The 22,319-nt window shown below is 36.6% G+C and overlaps 1 protein-coding gene across 1 annotated transcript in view; it reads right to left on the bottom strand.

Moving 5' to 3' along the window:
- Positions 1–15,779: 15,779 nt before the first annotated feature.
- LOC147163258 (neurexin-3a-like) overlaps positions 15,780–22,319 on the bottom strand; it is a 101,513-nt gene continuing 94,973 nt past the window's right edge. Inside the window, exon 22 of the mRNA XM_086095197.1 lies at positions 15,780–17,544. Coding sequence (XP_085951323.1) covers positions 17,249–17,544 — 296 coding nt within the window. The 3' untranslated portion in view covers positions 15,780–17,248. The remainder of the gene's footprint in view (positions 17,545–22,319) is intronic.

The raw sequence follows: 22,319 nt of genomic DNA, 5'->3' as shown, positions 1-22,319 counted from the left end.
TCCTACGCTGGCGACATAGCCCGAATATCCGCGTAAATCGTATTTCTCCCCTAAAGTCTAAATTTACATCAAAATACTTTATACAGTAATTAAAAACAAAAACATTTGCGGCAACTGGAAATTGCTGTAACGAATATTTTGTGTTTCTGCACGGACGACCGGCTCGATGGATGCCTGTTGCTGGAGATAACAACAACACAACTTTAAATAACTTTCAAATGGTGTGATTACTGTCGGAAATGTTAATGAAAGAGAAGGTGCTACAGACGAGGCACGGGCTTCATAAAGTCGAAACGTCGTAGGTCGATTACTCAAGCACTCACCAGACCAGTTCAGGGTGACTTGCTGGGATGGGCTCCAGTGAGGATAAGCGGCAAAGGAAATGGATAGACACTCCAATAGTACTACAATCCAATTCACATCACAAGATGCAATGAAAAAACTAAACTTCAAAAGAACAATTTCGTTAAAGAAATAAAATAAAAATGAAAACTAAATTAAACTACATTTTATGTTTACTAAAACTATAATTATCACGAAAATGTCCTTCGTTTTAGTCTTTGGTAATTAATTTAATACATGAGCCTTTGGGGATGATTTTAAATGTGATTTTAAGTATATTTATTTTGATTTTAACCAGAATAAAGACGCTTGAAAGTGTGTCACACAGAAATGATGTCATCTAGCAGCAGCCAATAGAAGAGCACCTTCAGATGATGTTGCTCCTAGGCAACAATTCAAATCAACAAATCAAAAAACGACTGCTTTCTCATTTAACTCAGCCGCAATGCAATACTAGGTAAGAAATGTGTTACTTTTTTCCTTTTATTATTATTATTATTAATTTTACATATTGTGCACAAGTAATACACTTTATTCAAAAAAACTCAAACTAATACTGAAACTAACTAAAACTAAACTAAAGCTAAGAAAAACTAAATAAAAACTAACAGAACCACCCGAAAAACTAAAAATGACAACATTTATAAAACAAAACTCAAAACAAAATAAAAACTAACTAAAATGAAAATTCCAAAACTATAAGAACCCTGATACAGAACGGCCATACTTGTATTTCCAAAGGCTTTCAGCTTAATTTATGACATGAGGGCAACCAGTATATTCTATGGCTCATGTTTTTTGTTTTGTTCTAGGATGTAGAATACTGTGGGTGAATATACATTAAATCTTTGACACTGCTCTGGCTGACCCCCTGTTCATCCAAGCACAACTTTTGTTCATTTTGTTTCAATGGACAACAAGCACAGTCAAGGACAGGGATAAGTGATGAATACATCAGGGAAATAAATCTCTCATGACAAGAAAAATGCTAGAAAGACTCTTAAAATGTAGCATTTGTTAAAGTCACCCTCAAAGTGTTTATATAGCAACTTGTGAACAGAAAGGCTTTAAATGTACGTGTGACAAGAAAATACACTGGAAAGGAAAAGACTAATTAGCTACACAGGTTCAAGTGCAAATGACAAGAAGAGGGATGAAAGTGAGTATTGAAGAGAAGCTTCCAAGGGACTTGGACCAAATAGTCAAGAGGATCTGTCCAGAATCATAACAGGTTCCCTTTTAGTTGTATCCCTATTTAACCTCTCAAACTTGTGTTGCCTTGTATCAGGTTCCCTTGCCTTCAATTTACACAATCACTACCTGTTCTTTGCAGGCTACGTTTACATACCCACAATATTGATGAGATTCTGTTGATTACATAGTATTATAGTGTTTATATTTTGTTTACTTTCTGTTATAGACCCCAGTAAGAATAGAAGGTTGCTTTAATTTTACATCCCTACTTTATTTGTTCCCTAAGTACTTCATGCCTTTCAAAAACTGGCTGGCTCAATTTTTTTTCAGTTTTGTTTTTTAAAATGAAGAACGTCTTCTAATGTATTTCCATTGGTTGATTATAGTCAACACAGTGTTAAGACAAGGACAAGTTGTAAAGAACCAAGTCCACTAGAATCTCGATTTAACCCATTAAGGCCTAAAGGGCCTGGCTCTAAAACCTATGAGCGACTTTATAATCATCCCCAAAAACAAGAAGTTTTCCTGAAAATTTAACAAAATTGTCACTACTAAATAATTGAACATAATGTAAATATTATTATAAACTTTCAATATATTTAAAATAATCTTCTCACAAAGAAATGTAATAACACAAACAAAATATTGTGTGAATAAAACAGACTTTTCACATGATTTACACTATTTTTTGTTTGAATTTTTATGTTATTTTGTTTCCTTGTGGGAATTTAATTTTTTTTCCCTTTCGGACATATTATTACAACATATTTCACCGAGCACATTATTTGTAACATTAACATCAAAGTTTGATGATTTAAAAAATATATAATAATAATGTCAATCTCACGTCCTCTGCACTGGGAGGCGGAAGTGCTAACCAGTCAGCCATCGTGCTGCTAGTTTTTAGTAGTTTTAGTTATTTTAAAAAAATGCTTAGTTTTAGCTTAAGTTAGATTCAGTATTAGTTTAATTTTTTTTTTTTAGGTGTATTACTTGTAATAATAATGCATCGGATTTATATAGCGCTTTCCTATCTAATTAGACAATGGGTGGGCACACTCAGTCCTCGAGGGCCGGAGTCCTGCAGGTTTTGGTTTCCCTTCGCCAACACAGCTGATATATAATTAGCTCATCAGCAAGCTCTGCAAAAGCCTGGTAACGATCCTATTGATTAGAATCAGCTGCTTTGCAGCAGGGAAAACTCCAAAACCTGCAGGACTCCGGCCCTCGAGGACCGAGTGTGCCCGCCCCTGAATTAGACACTCAAAGACGCTTTACAATGGAATGGATACATTATTCATGCACTCACACATTCACTGTGGTGGCGGTAAGCTATTTAAGTAGCCACAGCTGCCCTGGGGCAGGCTGACGGAAGCGTGGCTGCCAGTGTGCGCATATGGCCTCTCTGACCACCACCAAACATTCACACCTTCCCGACACCAGTGTGATTACTATTGGAGGCAATGTGTGTGAAGTGCCTTGCTCAAGGATACAACGACACATGACTTGGGGAGAGCAGGGACCAAACAGCCAACCTTCTGGTTACTGAACAACCGTCTCTACACCCTGAGCCACGACCGCCACTTGTACTTGTACGCAATATTTAATAAACACCATGGTAAAATGAAAAAAGTAAAATTTCTTACCCAGCGTTGCATTTCGGCTGAGTTAAATAAAAAGCTGGCGAGTCGAACCATTAGAGCCAAAAGTCAAGCACGCAAAATCGTCACCTATAAGAACAACGTCATCTGAAGGTGCTTTTCTATTGGCTGCTGCTAGATGACATCACTTTTGTGTGATACTCTTTCAAACGTCCTTTTTCTGATTAAATAAATACATATAAAATCACATTTAAAATCATCCCCAATGACTCATGTATAAAATAATTTATCAAAAACTAAAACGAAGGACATTTATGGTATAATTATAGTTAGCTTTGTAAACATAAAATGTAGTTTCAGTTAGTTTTTGTTTTTATTTTATTTCAAAATTGTTTTTTTAATTTTAGTTTTAGTTTTTTTCTAAAATAACCTTGGTTGGAGCCGATTGTGTCATGGTCTGTGTTTTGTTGATTTGATTTTGATTACATTTGAGTTTTGTCATCATTTCCTGTGTCCCTTTGGTCCATGTTTGTCTCGATATGTTATTATGTCCACCTGTGCTTGTCAACCTGGACCCTTGTGTCAACCAATCAGCTCCCTCAGCCACTTGTGTCTTGTCCAGATGTTTCTCGTTGTCTCGTCAGTTGCTTACATAAAAACGGAGCTGTCTTTATTCCTCAAAAATTCTCAAATTCTCTTAAACATGAAAACACTTAACGAAATGAGTATGCCATGTTTGAAGTTGCGCTCTAGTGCAGCCACGGGAAGTCACGGGAAAACAGAGAAAAAGCCAGCGCATAAAAGAAGAAAGAGAATTAGCGGAGAGGAGTTTGTGCAACGATTGCCAGTATTTCAACATATTTCATGGAAGGAAAGTTTGCCTAGGATGGAAGGAAAGTTTGCCTAGGTGGAGCTTCTGCTTCGGGTCATCACACAGTTATCATGAGAGATGGTCAGGTAAAGCATGAATCGTTGAGGTGTTTCTTTCAAATTGTGCCAATTTGGCGCTTTGGTGCTTTAGTGAAAGAGAGACATCTAGTGGACAAACTAAGTCAAAGCAACCTGTGTCACGAAAGAGTGAAACATTCCCTCACACTTATCTTTCACCAATAATAGTAAAATATGTGATACAGAGCAGTCAGTGTATTATTTACAGAAGACTGTTTATGTTCATTTATATCGAAGACCAAAACTGCCAAAATTATAAATAAATAAATGACAATAAATAAATAAATGATTAAAAGTGAAAAAAAAACCCAGATATAAATAAACATAACAAAAAATACTAATAATTAATAGCAATACAAAAATAAATATATAAATAGAAAAAAATATCAATTAAATAAATAAAAACGCTCTGCTCACACATTTATTTATATATAGATAGATTATATATAGATGAAATGTTTTTCAAATGAGGGGGCGGTCCTAAGCATGTCTTGGGTTGGACTCCGCCATTTCAAACTGCCTTTCATTTGTCGAGTGAGGGGGTCAGAAAAAAAAGGAAGTCTTGCCGGCTTGCATGGAGAGCTCCATCAATGGACGACTATCTTGTTCACTGTCACCACAACTTGGGACTTGAGTTGTTCGATACCAAGGGCTATATATATATATTTACATATATACATATATATATATATATATATATATATATATATATATATACATATATATATATACATACATATATATATATATATATATATACATATATATATATACATACATATATATATATATATATATACATACATATATATATATATATATATACATATATATATATACATACATATATATACATACGTGGCCCTAATACGCGTAAAAACAGCTAAAGAAAAAGTGTATACTGGTGAAAAATTCCATGACAGTCATGAAAGCAAACACATTACTGGTAATAAGACAAGTTTCAACAACTCTTTGAATGGATCTGTATCTGCAGAAACTGAGAAATGCTTGGCCGAAAACCGAAACGGCGAAAAAAAATTATGCCAATTTTTTATAACCATTGCATTTATTATAATTAATTAAAATTATAATATTTGGAGGCGGCACGGTGGATGACTGGTTAGCACGTCCGCCTCCCAGTGCAGAGGACGTGAGATCGAGTCCGGGCTTCGGCCTTCCTGGGTGGAGTTTGCATGTTCTCCCCGTGCTTGCGTGGGTTTCCTCCGGGTACTCCGGTTTTCTCCCACATTCCAAAGACATGCATGGCAGGTTAATTGAACACTCCAAATTGTCCATAGGTGTGATTGTGAGTGTGGATGGTTGTTTGTCTCTGTGTGCCCTGCGATTGGCTGGCAACAAGTTCAGGGTGTACCCTGCCTACTGCCCGAAGCCAGCGAGGATAGGCTCCAGCGCCCCCCGCGACCCTTGTGACGACTAAGCGGTTAAGAAAATGGATGGATGGATGGATAATATTTGGAGCGGGACATGTTGCGGCACACTTAAAATCGGTACATTCACATATTCAGCAACGTTTAAAAATAAATACATTTCTTGGCACCAGCCAATCAGCTATGGGAACGGACTGCAAAGTCACACACGGCGTCCTGTACAGATTGGTAGTCAATCTGAGATAGTGGTAAGTGTTTACTTGTCCTTGTCCTGTGTTAGGGTCGACAGCGACCTGTTTTTAGTTTTAACATGCATAAAATAACCATATAAATTAGTTTATTGCATCAAGGCTTTTTGACTTTGTCAGGAACCTCTATTTCAACAAAATAAAACAAAAAAAAAAGGTTTTCACTAAATTCTAAAATGCTCTGGTTGAAATTATTACATTTGTGTTGTTAGGGTCGGTTTCGACCCAGTTATAAAAATAAGATTATAAAGCAATAATTAGAGCCAAAAATGGATTCATAATTGCACTGTCAGCCAACACACTGACAGCCAGCTCCTCTCCCAATCCTGTGAGCTGTAGGGGATTCTCATTTTGCCGTGTTTTCCAGTACACCTGCACAAAAACAAAACAAACAGAGATGGGCATGTCCTGACATGTAAGGTCAATTCATTCATTTGAAGGGTCATTTGACTTGCAGAGTGCACATCTCCAATTTGCAGCATACAAACATGAGAAGAAGATTTACAGCGACCCAAGTTCTGGATAATCTTTTTGATGGAAATGAGGAAGAGGACACAGAGCAGCATAGCGATGTGGATGAGCAGGTTTCTGAGGAGGAAGACAATGTGGAGTATCATCCAGAAGACACAGACATACCTGATGAGTCTGATGAGGAGGTCACTGGTGGTGAAGCTCTTCCCACTGAAAGATTCAAGTCCAAAAATGGTAAGATCTTTTGGAGCTCAGTACCTCATGATGTACATGGCAGGGCAGCTGCTGCAAATGTCATAAAAATGACCCCTGAAATCACAAGGTTTGCTGTGACAAGAGTCAGTGACATCAAGACATGTTTAGAGCTATTCATGCCATTGTCACTAAAAAGAGTCATCATGGCTATGACAAACCTTGAAGGAAAAAAAGTCCATGACGACATGTGGAAAGACATTGATGAGGAATATCTGGATGCTTACATTGGTGTTCTTCTTGCTGGTGTGTACAGATCCTGCAATGAGGTCTCTAGGACGCATCGACAGGCAGAAATATTTTCCGGGCAACAATGTCACTTCAGACCTTTCGAATGATATCAAGAGTCCTCAGATTTGACAACCGAAATAGCAGAGCAAGATCTGACAAGCTTGCCCCCATCAGGGATGTCTGGGAGAGATGGACGCAACTCCTTCCACTGATGTTCAACCCAGGGCCAGAGGTGACAGTCGATGAACGTCTTGTACCTTTCCGAGGAAAATGCCCCTTCCGGCAATACATACCCAGTAAGCCAGGGAAGTACGGCATAAAAATCTGGGCAGCCTGCGATGCAAAAACCAGCTATGCATGGAAGCTGCAGATTTACACAGGCAAATCTGCGAGTGGCATTCCTGAGAAAAACCAAGGAAAACGTGTGGTCCTCGATATGACTACTGGACTGCAGGGTCACAATATCACTTGTGACAATTTTTTTTTACCAGCTATGACCTTGGACAAGAACTTCTCAGGAGGAAACTAACCATGGTGGACACAGTGAAGAAAAATAAACCTGAGCTGCCTACTGAAATTTTGCAGGTGATGGACAGGGCTCCACTTTCCTCAAAGTTTGCTTTTACAGACACAACCACTGTTGTCTCATATTGTCCAAAAAAAAAAACCGGAATGTGATACTTATGTCTACTCTTCACAAAGATGCAGCTGTGTCATCAGGAAGTGACAAAAAGCCCACAATTATCCTCGACTATAACAAAAATAAAGGAGGAGTGGACAACCTGGACAAGCTGACTGCTACCTACACTTGCCAGCGAATGACCAGGAGGTGGCCAATGGTTGTGTTTTACAACATCCTTGATGTGTCTGCATGTAATGCTTTTGTGTTGTGGACCCAAAATCCACCAAGGGTGGAACTCAACCAAAAAAAGCAAGCGAAAAATGTTTCTTGAGGAGCTGGGAAATGCACTTGTCAAGCCACACATTGAGCGAAGGGAACGGGTGCCCCGAACCCCAGATGCTGCCATCTTGGTCAGACAGCTGCAGAGCTCACCTAGCACTTCGTCCACACCTTCAACACGACAAAGAGCATCCGCAACAGCATCCTCCTCAGCCTGCCCTGCCTCAACATCAACCAGAAAAGCCACAGCCACAACCCCCCTCAGGCCACCTGATTCTAAAAGAAAGAGGTGTCAGGTCTGCCCAAGCAGTAAGGACAGAAATACCAAAATATTGTGCTTCAACTGCAAGAAATATCTCTGCAAAGAACACACTAAAATTGTCACTTTTTGCCATACATGCATCTAAACACACACACATGCATATTCTTGCACACAGACTTTTACTGTGATTTTGTTTTTTATTAGTTTTGGAAATAGTACCTAAGTGATTTCTATTGGTTTCATTTGCTTGATTGGTTGTCGTTTGTTTTACCTTGCAAACCTATATTTTGTGTTTTGACCTGTTCTGCTTTTCCTTTTGTGTTTATATTAAAGTTCTACTGCTGAAAAAAATAAATTTTTTGCATTTTTCTTGAAGTAAATATATATGGGTCGAAATCGACCCGTAACACCATAGATGTTACTATAGTCAATAATATTTAAATAAATAAATAAATAAAACAAATTAATTTAAGAGATGTGTTCTAATAGCCCCCAGTAATAGTCAGGTAACACAACAACCTTTTATTTATTTATATGATTCTCTTGGTGTTTATTTTACCATTTTTTTAAATTGAAATCGAGGGGTATACTGACAAAAAAGGCCCAGAAGCCCACACCAAAAACATTAAAACTAATATTTTCATGGATAAGGAAGCCTAACAAGCCAACCAAGAGATGATAAATAAATTGGATGATATGTACTTGTTTTTAGTGTATTTTACAGCTGATTTAAGACACGGGTCGAAACCGACCCGCTAACATAAGAGATGGTAACAGAAAGTTAACACAAGACGAAGGTTAAAACGGTTGATAGCAATAGTGCTAACATTAGCTAAAGTATTTAGCACGGCCACCAGAATGCAAGTGAAAAAGTGGAAGCGCTCGAGGGGCTCTCATCAAAGAAAAAAAGGAAGGCGCTGCAGGAGAAAGAGTGGCTTACCTGTAGTGCAGTACTCAACAGCGCTCTCTTTTTCAACATAGTTTACCAAGTAAACAAGTGTGCAAAATGAAGCTGCCGGTACTCATAAAACGCCAGCGAGCAGCAAGGTGGACACTCACTCCCGTGTTTAATTCAAACAGATACTTGCTTGCAGCATTTTTTAATTTATTTTTTAATTTTGCTTGTGTCACCACAACATCCTCTTTCGGCCATATTCTTTCGGCTTGAATTTTATTTTGGCCCAATGGCGAAAATGCACATTTTTGCCATTTATGGTCAAAAATTCGGTTCATCACTAAATTATATATATATATATATATATATATATATATATATATATATATATATATATATATATATATATATATATATATATATATATATATATGTGTATTAGAGCTGTTAAACAATTACAATTTTTAATCAGATTAATCACATTTTTGAATTTTCAATCTAAATCAATTTTAATCACGATTAATCGCTTAATAAAGACTTTTTTTAAATCAACATTTTTGAAGTTTGAAATTTGAATAGCACTGGTTATGTGTTCATTCTTTTGATATTTAATGTGATGAGGAAGTCTTCAACATTTTTTGATCCACTGCACACGCTCATCCTCTTCTTTTTCTAACCAGTTAATTACTTGCATAATTTAAAGTGGAAAAAAATATTTTGACATGAACAAATATTCTAAATGTGCTACGCAAACATTTAATAAATGCTTTATTTTAATGCATGTAATTACGATTATTGCTAAAACACAACCTGTGCTACCTTAACTGTCGCCATCCGCTGTCACGCTTAAGGATAATCTATGGTCAAAATTAATAGTCGAATAATCTGCGTTAATTTATGATTATTGAGATAATTTTTTGTGATTAATTAATCAGTTAATGCTTTAATTTTGACAGCACTAAGTGTTGTTATATATATATATATATATATATATGTGTATGTATAATTTAATTTTTTTATTTATATATAATATTATTATATTATTATTATTATATATATATTAGGGGTGTTAGAAAAAATCTATTCAGCAATATATCGCGATATTACAGCATGCAATTCTCGAATCGATTCGATATGCAACCGAATCGATTTTATTTTTATGGGATTATTCAACAAAACGTCTTACTTAGGGTTAGGATTTGTTTATTTGTTTATTTATTTGAATCGCCAGGTACTAGGCAATTCACACCCCTTATATATAAATATATATATATATATATATATATATATATATATATAGGTTTTAGGTTGCTCCTCTCACTATTTTTATGTTTTGCTCTTTTTTTTTTTTTAAATATGCGTCCTTGTTGGAAAATATACATATTTGCGGGCATTTTGAGATCAGTGCACTCTGGGACCCGGTTATAAAACCAATCGTTTCCAGAGTCCTAAACGCCGGCTTCATGTGGATGAAATCTCCATATGGTAAATACCTTGTGTGTATACAATGAAACTTGTTTTCATGTTTCCTGAATTCATTCTGTCCTTGTCGGTTCATTGTTTGTTTGCTGTCATGTCATGCTGAGACTTTTTCCAACTGTTTGTTTTGGTGCTGTGAAACTTTTAGACTTCTGTTTGTTTAGTATTTGTGATGAATCCAAGTACTTTGTTTGTTTGCCTTTTTGTTCTTTTGAAAATGACTTGTTTTTGGGTACCGTGCTTTTTCTCTGTGCTTCCCTGCAATTGGGTCCTCAAAACTGCCAATCCGTAACGGATCGTCCATTAAATCGAAGTACTTTTTCTATGGCTTAAAACCACCCAATACAGTAAAAAATAACTATTTTGTACCTTTGTAGTAGCCTAAAAATGCTCAGTTCAGTACAATATTATTATAAATAAATCCAAAGAAATTATTGAAACTATTTGAAAAATTTTGAAGTTTATCCAGACTTACCTTGTTGGTGCTTGGGGGGAATGATGAGAATGGTGTGAATCTGGTCGCCTTCATGAGACATGATGTTGGCGCTTCATTCTTTCACCGCCATTATGATAAGATGCTATAAATCTGTGATTGTCAACCTTTTTCATTAATCTACCCCCTATGAAATAGTTTTTTTTCCAACCAAAGTACCCCCTAACCAGTGCAAAGCATTTTTGGATGTAAATAAATGAAACAGAACGGTGAACCATCAGTGTATGATTTTCATTTATAATCATACCTATAAAATTATTTGGGAAAGAAAATATATAAATAAAAGTAAGAAAAAAACAATTAACATCCATATTTATGCACATAAAAATAATTATCAAGATAAAGAGTCCTCTTTTGGGATCATTGCAGAGATCTGTTCTCAAAAAGTAACCATTAACTTAATTTTAAACAAAAACAGAACTGTTAAATAAATAAATAAATACTGTCTTAAAAATCTATTTAATAATTAAAAAGAACACTGACAACATTACCAAATGTCAACGCTGGACATTGGTGCACTGAGCTGAGTCTTTTTGCATTTAGTGAAAAACTTGGCTTGTGCTTCACTGAGGATATTTGTCATTCTTGGTGGCAGGGAGCCGATGTTTGTGTTCAAGCTCATTGATGCTACTTTTTAAATCCATCCAATCATTTTCTTAACTGCTTGTCCTCACAAGGGTCGTGGAGCCTATCCCAGCTGGCGTCGGGCAGTAGGCGGGGTACACCCTGAACTGGTTGCCAGCCAATTACTTACTTTTAAAATATATTTTAAAATCTCAAATACCCCAGAGGTACTACTACAGTACTCCAATTTGTTAACATGTAGTAGATAGTGTGCATCATTAGTCAATGTGATTTGACAGTTTTTCTCAGTTGCTAAAACACTAAACCCCATTATCTGAACCAAATTCTCAGTTTAAGAGACTAATTCTCAAATCAAACACTTTTTTGGCCAAACCTTACACACTGTTCAGGCTTAGACCCAATTTTCAAAACTCATCCACTCTTTTTTAATAAATCTTAAACACATTTCACACTTTTCCTAAACACACTAAAAACACAACGTGTGTTGCAAAATTTTAAACAACGGCAAACTGTAATGTGCCTTTAATTTATGTACTGTAGTTTTTTGTTATGGACGTGCTGATAACCATATCATTTTGACTATGATCTGCTAAATGCATGCTAAAGCCAAACTGTGGTAGGGTTTTTACTTTCTGGACCTGGATTTGCCACCTGAATATATTTTACTGGTACTTGCTGTGTGTATGATCTGAGCGCATTGTTTGGATTTCAACACCAGATAATAGGTTTTGAAGTGTAAAAGTCAGTGGTTTTGTGAAAATTGTTAGAATTTTTGGATTTGTGTTTAAGGTTTTAACAAAGTGGGTGCAGGTTTCAAGAAATTTGTTTTGGCAATTGAGAAAAACTGTAGCCGACTTGAAGCTAGCGCGTCTTGGGAAACCTGCCTTAAAATAAACTCAGATTTCCTTGCCATTAACGTCATTTCACAAAAGATTTATAAAATGCGCATAGCAACCAATAAAAGATGAAAATATACCATAATGTGACCCCTGACCCAAAATTTATCAGGACGTACGGCTGGTGTTGTCTAACAATGACAGAAGGTTAACTCTTAGTGAATGTCGTCTTTACTTCTTTCTGTCCCCTTTTCTTTCTTTTTTAAAAAATAATAAATAAATGAATGTATGAATTGAAAAAAAAAAGAATTGTGACTTAAACATAGAGATAATCTTGTGTTTGAACTATCAAAATGCTTTCATTTTCTTTATGTAGACATAACATCCATGATAAATTATCAACTTTCTTGTCACAGGCCACAACAAATGGTAAATAATCTTGTAATTGGCACAAAATTCTTAAATCTAATTTCCCATTGTGGTAATTTGACCTAAAACAAAATATGAACTTAATGGGATCTTCAAAACTGTGGCTGATTTCATCAAACTTTCCAAATTTTTAAAGGTTTAAAATCTCAGATGATGACTGTATTGGAATTAACTTTCCAGTGATCTTTTAAGAGTTCCTGAAAAATTGGTGTCAATATCTTTTTCCTAAGTTATTGGTTGCTATAGACATTTGAAAGATGCAAGGACCAAAACTTAAAAGCTGTTTTTCTCAAAACTAGGGATTTCAACCTGGCAACATTAAAATTGTAACTGTCAATTTTTGAGGTGTGTATTATCATTTTAAAGGGAATTAATTAAGGGAATTAGAATATGTAAATATCATAGTTTTCTTCTTTTTTTTTTGACTCATGAGGACTTATTACCCAGAACACATTAGTAAGAGCCTCTGGGTAAGACACGTCACACACCTTGCCTCCAGTGCCACTCACACTGGTGTACAATTAGGCGTGAATGTACAATGTACAATTTACAATTTACCAAATTGTGACTCATAAGTCACAATTTGGTAAATTTCTTCTTTTTTGCTCAGGCAGGCACACTATCATGACAAAACCAAAAGGTAAGCAGAGTTGCAATTAGTGTTGCTCCGATGCCAATACTGGTATCGGCAGAGGCCCCGATACTGCATTAAAACAGTGGTATCTGTATCGGTGAGTACTAACAAGTAACATGCCGATACCATTAATTCTGATGCTAAAATTGGATTTTGGATGCAGCATCTTGTGTCTTGCTCTTGCACGACATTAACTGATGTGTGACACGTTCACTGCATGCCGAGCTAAGATATCCTTTTAGCCCTTGAATGCTCTGAACCAATGGCAGGACAGCTTTTTCATGTTGAGAAAAAAAACTATTTAGGTATCGGTATGCTATCGGCATCGGCCGATACTGCAAAGCTGGTTATCTGAATCTGTATCGAGGGCCAAAAAACGGTATCGGAACAACACTAGTTGCAATGATGCGTAAGATAATAAGTTGCCCACATTTGCATGCTCAGTAAAGTTGTGGACGCAGTGGGCCAGTGGCAGTGGAAGGTTATTTGCATTTGGTGATGTGTACATTCACTTAAGTGTAAATGTTGCTAACTAGAGTGAATGTATTTTCATGATCTTTACGGGACTCACTATTTTTCCACACTCTAGCTGCTCAAGTGGCAAAGTCCAGCCTTTATTGTCATGGTAACAGAAGCAAGACATTGCCTAGCAGCAAATAGGACGATGGGATTAAGAGTTGCTCATTTTCAGGACAGGCGCTCTCAAACAGGCTAATTTCGCAAAGACAAAAAACAAGTGGTGTAAAGCAGCTAATTGATCCTTGAGATATTTTGGGGAAAGATTAAATACCAGGGAGCTGTTGTAAATGCATTAATGCATATCATCACCCATCTCCTTAAAATAATTGTCTAAAAGTATTGCAATTTTTTTTTCCCCAATCATCTGCTCATGATGCAATTGGTTACATTTTTTGTGTTGCCTGAAAAATTATTTAAAAATAGTGTCGATACTGTGTCTTCTTTAACATTTGTTAACTTTCTTTTACAGCTGTTTGGAACGATACAATGTTTTGGATGACTTGAAAACAGGCTCTTGCTTCTTTTATTAACAACACATTGAAATGAAGGCAATTGCAATTGCTTTGTAATTATGGCCAAAGAGAGCATTTCTATGACGAAATCAAGCAAATCACCAAAATTGTTTGCAGCGGCTGTTGCAGACGGACTTGAGCAACCGTACATGTTTAAATTGTGTCCACATTCATAAACCGTCAAAATGGTATGTCCAAAATAAAAATTGCTATTGAAATGAAAAACCTTCCAGAAATATACTGTAGCATTACGTTGACTGATTATGTGAAAATGAAAGACCAAATCTTGTCATCAGTGATGTATTAACCCGGTAACTCAGAAAATCTCTTGACACTAGTCAGGTTTCCATCCAATTGTTTCAAAATTTTTTAAGCGATTTTACTAAAAATGCGCAAAGCGAATGTGACTTATGCCTGTTTCCATCTGTTCTTCTTTTGCAAATATTGAGAGGGGACTCCACCACTGTAGGTGGCGGTATACACCATAGAGATGTTATCCACCAGTAACTTAAAAGAAGAAGAACAGGAAGCGACTGTGCGATGACGTCGTATGGGTTTGCTTTTGTAATTCTTGATAGTGTTTCTTTGCTGTTTTCCATTTAAAATTGCATTAATATTCGCTTCTTTAATTAATAGTTTCATCATCCCCCAAACATAACTTACTTTATTGTCCGCCATTGTGACTAAACATGTGATGTAATATCAGGACAACACGTGCAATGTGTATCTGGTCTTGTCAGCGTTTATTCGCAAAACCTGTCCATAGCCAAAATTTGCATTTCTTTTTTCCGATACGCTTCAAAATGCACCCCCTCTAAGCGTAAAACTGTTTTTTATTTTTTTATTTTGGGCCCTTTTTCGAATTTCCTTCCTTTCCATTCAGTTTTATTTTCGCATTTCTAGAAAATTTGAATAGAAATTGGGGGATGGAAACCCCACTATCGTTTGTTAGCAATTTATTATTATTTTAAATAATGCTTATACACTTAAAACTATATAGGCTATACAATGATGAAATTATGTGACTACAAAATCAAATATATTTTTTAATCAATTAAAATGAGGTAATGAATTAGGGTGGCAGTAGTTCATCTGTAAGGACTCTGGAACTGGAGGGTTGATGTCCCCCGCTGCTGCAAGGAAGAAACTGCAACTTGTTGGTGGAGGGAGGGAGAGAGGGAGAGGGAGAGAGCAAGAGAGAGAGAGAGAGAGAGAGAGAGAGAGAGAGAGAGAGAGAGAGAGAGAGAGAGAGAGAGAGAGAGAGAGAGAGAGAGAGAGAGAGAGAGAGAGAGAGAGAGAGAGAGAGAGAGAGAGAGAGAGAGAGAGAGAGAGAGAGAGAGACAGAGCTCTTAACATCTGATCTGAGGATTACAATCAAAGTTTGCCACCCCTTCATGCTTGCATGTGTGTGGTCTTCTTGAGCGAGTTTCTCAAGGTGTGATGATGTCAGAGTATAACTGGAATTCACTCTTAAGGGTTTAAAATGAGTACTGAACATAAGACCATAAGACACAAATCAAAGTGTTCAGTTGCCCACACTGAACAAAACATTGAAGGCCATTCATTAAAATCTTGATTTGTCATATTCCTGACTTTATTTTCTTTGAAAATGAATGAGACTATTGGAACCCAAAACAGTATAACTGCGATACAGAAGGGCACCTTATTTTGTTGAAACACTGCAAGTAGATAAATATTCATGCAACTTTAGAAACATCTGTGGTTAGATCTCTAGGCTAACAATACAATTTTTATTTCTTACGAAATATCAATATTATTCTCCACATTTGTTTTCTCAGTGTAAAGTAACAGTTTATGGACTTTGTAATGAAATATACTGATAATTGTGTTCAGTCTGTACAATAGAGGTACTAAAAATGACCACTGTCATATGGTATATGTACAATTTACTACCTACAAAGTACAACAGCTAGCATGTAGTAAAATATGTAAACACATTTTTTGTTGTTGTTGTTGTTGTTGTTTTTTGACACAGTTGACTGTGACAATAGATTAGAATTCACACTTTGACCATTGAATTTATTTCTGTATACACGTGTTAACAATGTTTTAGTACTGCATTTGTGTTTCTCCTCACACCTCCATAGAAAAAGAGAACAATAGGCAATAAACTAACATACAGTTTTGCAAAAAGATCAAAACACCACTTGCTGTGCAGGAATAGCAGACTTCTTTAAGAGCAATTTTTTTCCATAGGTAATATTTTGGGGTGTTCAAAAGTGGAGGGGTTTAGTTCTGTCTAATTTAGTTGTCCAAGTTGAAGACTGCAGACTTTACTGTTATACTGCAGGTTTGAATGACATGCATTTTACAATCATTTGCTTTTTTCCAAGAGAACCCGCACCACTTTCAACAAAGTGTGTCAGACAATCAGAATAATTGTACTAAATACGATTTCAACGAGAACAGATTTACCGAGTGCTGTCCATTTGCTCACTTGATTTCATTTTGTACACAGAAATAGCTGTTTTCACCTCCATTTTTCTTTTGCTCAAAGCAAAAATAAATAAGACACCACACTATTATTATTTAGAAACCATACAAATTTGTCATATTCTGATACAACAAGAGTCCTTTTTTTGTTGCTTGAACTTGAACAACGACCGTACGCTTTGACCCCTTCTTGTTAAGCACTACAAGTTGCTTACATGCTGATAATGGTCAAGCCTATGAGCCTTTTTGTAACATACAAAATAACATTTTTTGTTTTTGTCTTAATGTCACAGATCACATTGCTCTAAAAGTCACTTAGGAGAATGATGTAGCTGGGAAATATTTCTATACTGATAATGTCTCTGACCAGATAGAATAGTAAGGTCTCTAAAGTTGCTATTAAGCCTCCTCTGTATGCTTACAGAAGTAAGTGTGCTTTATATTATAGTACATGTCATCAGTTCAGCTACTCAGCACAGTAAAGGATCATTCAAGTTCCATTGAATACCATCATTTGTCATTTCTTCTCACAAGAAAAGTCAGATTATGTGTCGTCTTTCCCGGTGCCTCTCAGTCACACGTAATACTCCTTATCCTTGTTTTTCTGCTTTTTATTGCTGCCTTTGGAGCTCTGCTGTTTGTCCTTGATGACGGTACCGTTGCTCTGTGCTGAGTTGGTGATATAGTTCCTGCTCTCATCCACCTGGTATGAGCCTTCATCCCTGTTCCTGTACTTATACATGGCATAAAGTAGGATGAGGATGCACAGGGCGGCGGCCGCCACTATTCCGATGACCATCCCGGTGGTGCTGCTTGATTCCCGGACTACTTCCGAAGGCCCCGGCCTGACGCCTGGTTCTGTGGGAAGTGCTGTGGGTATATTACGGAACACGCGGGAGGTTAATCATGGGCCCCTCGGCTGGGTGCCGTCTACCTCATAGGACGTGGGCAATGGAAGCAACTCTAGGTCTGGCAGAGGTTTAATTATCGGCTTTGCCAGTCGCATGTTTGGCGGGTGCATTGTGAAGGGTGGCGGTAAAGGCAGAGGTGGCGGTGGTGCGGCTCTGGCGGTTTGCGGTATGGCGGGAGTGATAGTCCTACTGCGTCTGGAGACTGAAGCTTTGTTATGTCTAACAGTCCTGGGCGAGTGAGCTTTGTAGCCACCGTGTAGCCCGACGTGGACAAAGGAGAAGGTCGTGTAAAAAAAATCTTCATCAGCGGTAGAGGGCTGAACTCTTCCCCTGAGCCATACCCCGATATTGCCAAGCCATCATCATCACAATCATCGCTGCCTCGGTCCAACAAGCACGGTGCCCCCGCCTCAGTGGCCTTGGACAGGGACTCTTTGGTGGTCTCGGTAATGGAGAGGAGTGGGTGGTGGGTTGAGGGAAGTGAGAATGGAGGGTGCATGAGGATCGACAAAGGGGTGTACTATCGGATCCTCAAGTACTTGGGTGACTAACTCGGCTCCTGGGTTTGGACACAGACATACAGGACATTAGGCAGCGCTATTTTCATTGGAACCAATCATTATTACCACCCTGTAAAACAAAATACTCAACAATAATATCAACGCAACACTTTTGTTTTTGCTCCCATTTTTTTTTTACAAGTTGAACTGAAGGTCTAAAACTTCTTCCACATACACAATATCATGACGGCGTATTGGGGTCATGTATACACATATATTTTTAGAGGGTGGGGGCAATATTCCGAGAAAAAAAACTTGCAAATTTGCCACTTTATAAAGTGGCAAATTTACGACTTTATAAAGTGACAGATTTGCGAGAAAAAAACTCAGAAATTACGAGAAATATACGTTGCGTAGCTATAGTCTAATGTGAGGATTCATTGGTGGTTAATGGGACACTGTTTATAAAATGAAAAAGCAGGATGGAGACAGATTCATTGTTAATTTAAACTTTACTCGTCAAACAAGGCAGCTAGAGCAACAACACTTCCTGATCCTCTATCAGCTGACTAACACTAACCAATCAAAAACTAGCATACTTTAGGTAAATGCAAGTGAATGACTGAGAGCAGCAGATTAGACACATCATCTTAGTTACTTTTACAAAAAAATACCAAAATGTATGAATGTGTAAATAATAATTTTGGAAACATAAATGTACAAGTAAATACACATTTTAACAAATTAACTTAAATACTTGATCCTCAGGGATCAAGTATTTAAGTTCGCAAAGCTTCCTTGTCGCTAGCCGTACCCAACGCGTCAAAGAACGAATGCTTAATATCATATGGTTAATCTCTGCAAAAGCAATTAATATATTTTATTTGAAAACCCGACCAAAAAGTATTCTCATAAGTGTCTTTGTTTTTTCTCTCACAAATCTACCACTTTATAGTCGCAAATTTGCCACTTTATAAACTTGCAATTTGCCACATTATTACACAAGTCTCAAATTTACGAGTTTTTTCTTGCTAATTTGTGACTTCATAAAGTGGTAAATTTGCCCTAATACACCGTCGAACAATTTCACTATGTCTCTCAAATATTGTTCACAAACCAGTCTAAGTCTGTGATAGTGAGCGCTTCTCTTTTGCCAAGATAATCCATCCCACCTTACAGGTACGCCATATAACAAGCTGCTGATTAGACACCATGATAAGTGCAGAAAACTGACTGTTACTGACTGGTTTTCTTAGTCCCCAGACACTCCCTCAAATAAAACAAAATTGCACCTTTCAGAGTAGCCTTTTATTGTGGGCAGTCTAAGTCACACCTGTGCACTAATCATGGTGTCTAATCAGCATCGTGATATTGCACACTTGTGAAATGGGATGCATTATCTCGGCAAAGGAGAAGTGCTCACTATCACAAATTTAGACTGGTTTGTGAACAACATTTGAGAGAAATGGTGATATTGTGTATGTGGAAGAAGTTTTAGATCTTTGAGTTCATCTCATAAAAAATGAGAGCAAAAACAAAAGTGTTGCGTTTATATTTTTGTTGAGTATACATACAAAGACTGCCAAATGAAAATAAAATCAAGCCACACATTTTTAAAGCGCATACCACATACAATTTGAAATCGCAAAAGGCTTAAGAGGTGTGTCAGGACGAGCCACACCAGTCAACTGATATAAATAATATGCTATACAAACATCTGTCCAACATGTCCCAATTACTCTTCCTTGACTTCATCAGAAAGGAAATGTTCAAATTATACTTGACAGACTGTTGCTTCCTCTGATAGCAAATTGACCAATCAATGGCTATCCAAATCTCTTAAACCTCTTCGTGATTGCTCAAGTATTTCAGTGATACAGAGCTGATAGTGTGATAGCGTTTAAAATAAATAAATAGATAAATAAATAAATAAATAAATAAATAAATAAATAAATACACAAATAAATAAATAAATTGCAAATTCACAGTGAATGCGAAAGGAATAAAACTCAAATAGCAACTTCAGTTTCCCGGAGCTGTTGTTTGTTATCATCAAATGTGATAGTTGTTCTGTCACAAGTACAGCTCTGTAACAAAGAAAATTGTTGATACCATGTCAATGGCAGACAAACTCATCTGAATGCTCACCTTTTGAATGATACGCTTAAGTCCAAATCAGAGAAGTGTATTTCAGCAGATTTCCTACTAAATTCTTTCAAATGACATAATGCCATAGTAGGGCTGGGCGATATGGCCCAAAATTCATATCACGCTATGAACTGCATCCCTTCACGGTAACGTGATATATCACGGTATAGAATTAAGTGTTTATTTTATTTTATATTTATAAATAAATAATTTGCTTACTGGTTTACGTAATCATTTATATAAGCTAAATTGATTGAAAAAACAATGAAAGAATACATTTGTTTTGGATAACAACATGTGCTACCGCGGTAAGACGGTAGGGTCAAAATCTCTCTACCTTCGGCAACATTCATACCTTATATTGAATATAACGTTTATATTGCCCAGCCCTATGCCATAGTCGGAAGTACATTTTAAATAAGATCTTTTAGATCAAGAATTTAGCATAAAGATGCATTATATTACATTGGACATGACTTCCGCTAAAATAATCTAGCCATTTAAATTGATTAATAAAGTAACATTTCTCAAGCAATGTAAACAACAGCACAGCTCTGTGCTGTTGTTTAATGGCTTGGCTCTGGTTGACTGGAAAGCATCTGACGATTGGGGAATTTCTGGAATAGGTGTGAAATTGCACAGTAATTGCCGATGCACAATCACAAGATTTTGCATAGACCACCAGTCTGCCCCAGGGCAGCTGTGGCTATGTACGTAGTTTACCGCCACCAGAGTGTGAAAGTGTGAGTTTGTGAATAATGTATCCTTTGTAAAGCATCTTTTGTATCCAAAAAAGCGCTATACAAATCTGATGCATTATTATTATTATTATTATTATTATTATTATTGTGCGATAACCGTAATGTTAGAAGAAAACCTTTCACTCTGGATATTTGATACTACTGTTTTTAGACAGATACCAGTACAAGTACTCAACCCTTGAGTAATCACCAATACCGATATCAAGCGCCAATATCACTAGTACTTTTGATACATTTAAAAAAATAAACAAAAAACAATCCTAGCTAATTTTCAAGAAAGATCCATGCATCCCAAGCATATTCATTGAAATTGCAGGAAACGAATGGCAATTTTCTGTTCTTCTAATTTCTAGTTCCTGAACAAAAAGGCGCCGTCAAGAATACAGATAGCTTGAAATAAGGCAGGGTATTGGCCCGATACTGATACTCAGTACAAACCATCCCTGTACTTCACAATACTGTTAGTAGGGACCAAAAAGCAAATAGAAGCTGTCTTCTTCCTAATTATACATACAAAACATTATATACATATACATATATAGAGTAAAAACGCAGCATAAACGTTAATTGTACAGGTCTCTTTGGAAATGGAAATTAATCTTTTTTTTGTATCTTTACTAAAGGTTATATCTTACATTTAATGCTTAAAAATAAAATGATTAGAAAATGTATATTAAGAAACCAAGAAATGAAAAGTCCCACCTCATGTTTCTCTGAGCTTAAAGATCAATATCAATGTACAACATGTTTATAAAAAGAATATGGCACTGCCTAGACAATTTTCATTGAAATCAACATAATTCATACTTTTTTTTTTTGTTTCATCTGGAAGAAATGCTACATGTCCATTAAAAGGGTCATTAAATTTTTATTTAAAACAAAACAATCATAAGGTATCATTATTTCAAAATTAAATTGGGTTATTAATGTCAAGGATGAGCTCATCACCATTGTGTTGATTATATTATGCATGCTTGCCTGTACTAATGAAGTAGAGACAAGCACAGCAGATCCTTCTAGACCAGGTATAGGCAAGTTCGGTCCTAGAAATCCACAGTCCTGCATGTTTTCGGTGTCTCCTGCCTCCAAGCCAGGTGTTTCAAATCATCAGCTCACAATTACGTTCTGCAGGAGCCTCTCAGTTGTGTTCGGTTTGTTCAGTTAAACTTGTCATTACTGCGCGCATATGGGCACCGGACCGCCACAATATCAATATCTGATGCTGGTCTATAGATATTTTACCATGAGAAAATGTGATATGATATATCGTAATAGCGCTATCGTCCCAGACCTACTCTGAACTTAAATAAAAACAAACAATGCCA

The sequence above is a fragment of the Leptonotus elevatus genome, chromosome 14 (assembly GCF_054856555.1).
Source record: "Leptonotus elevatus isolate MCC_2025b chromosome 14, RoL_Lele_1.0, whole genome shotgun sequence".
Classification (NCBI taxonomy): domain Eukaryota; kingdom Metazoa; phylum Chordata; class Actinopteri; order Syngnathiformes; family Syngnathidae; genus Leptonotus; species Leptonotus elevatus.
Note: the sequence above shows the minus strand (reverse complement) of the source record. Positions and strands in the feature narration are given on the sequence as shown.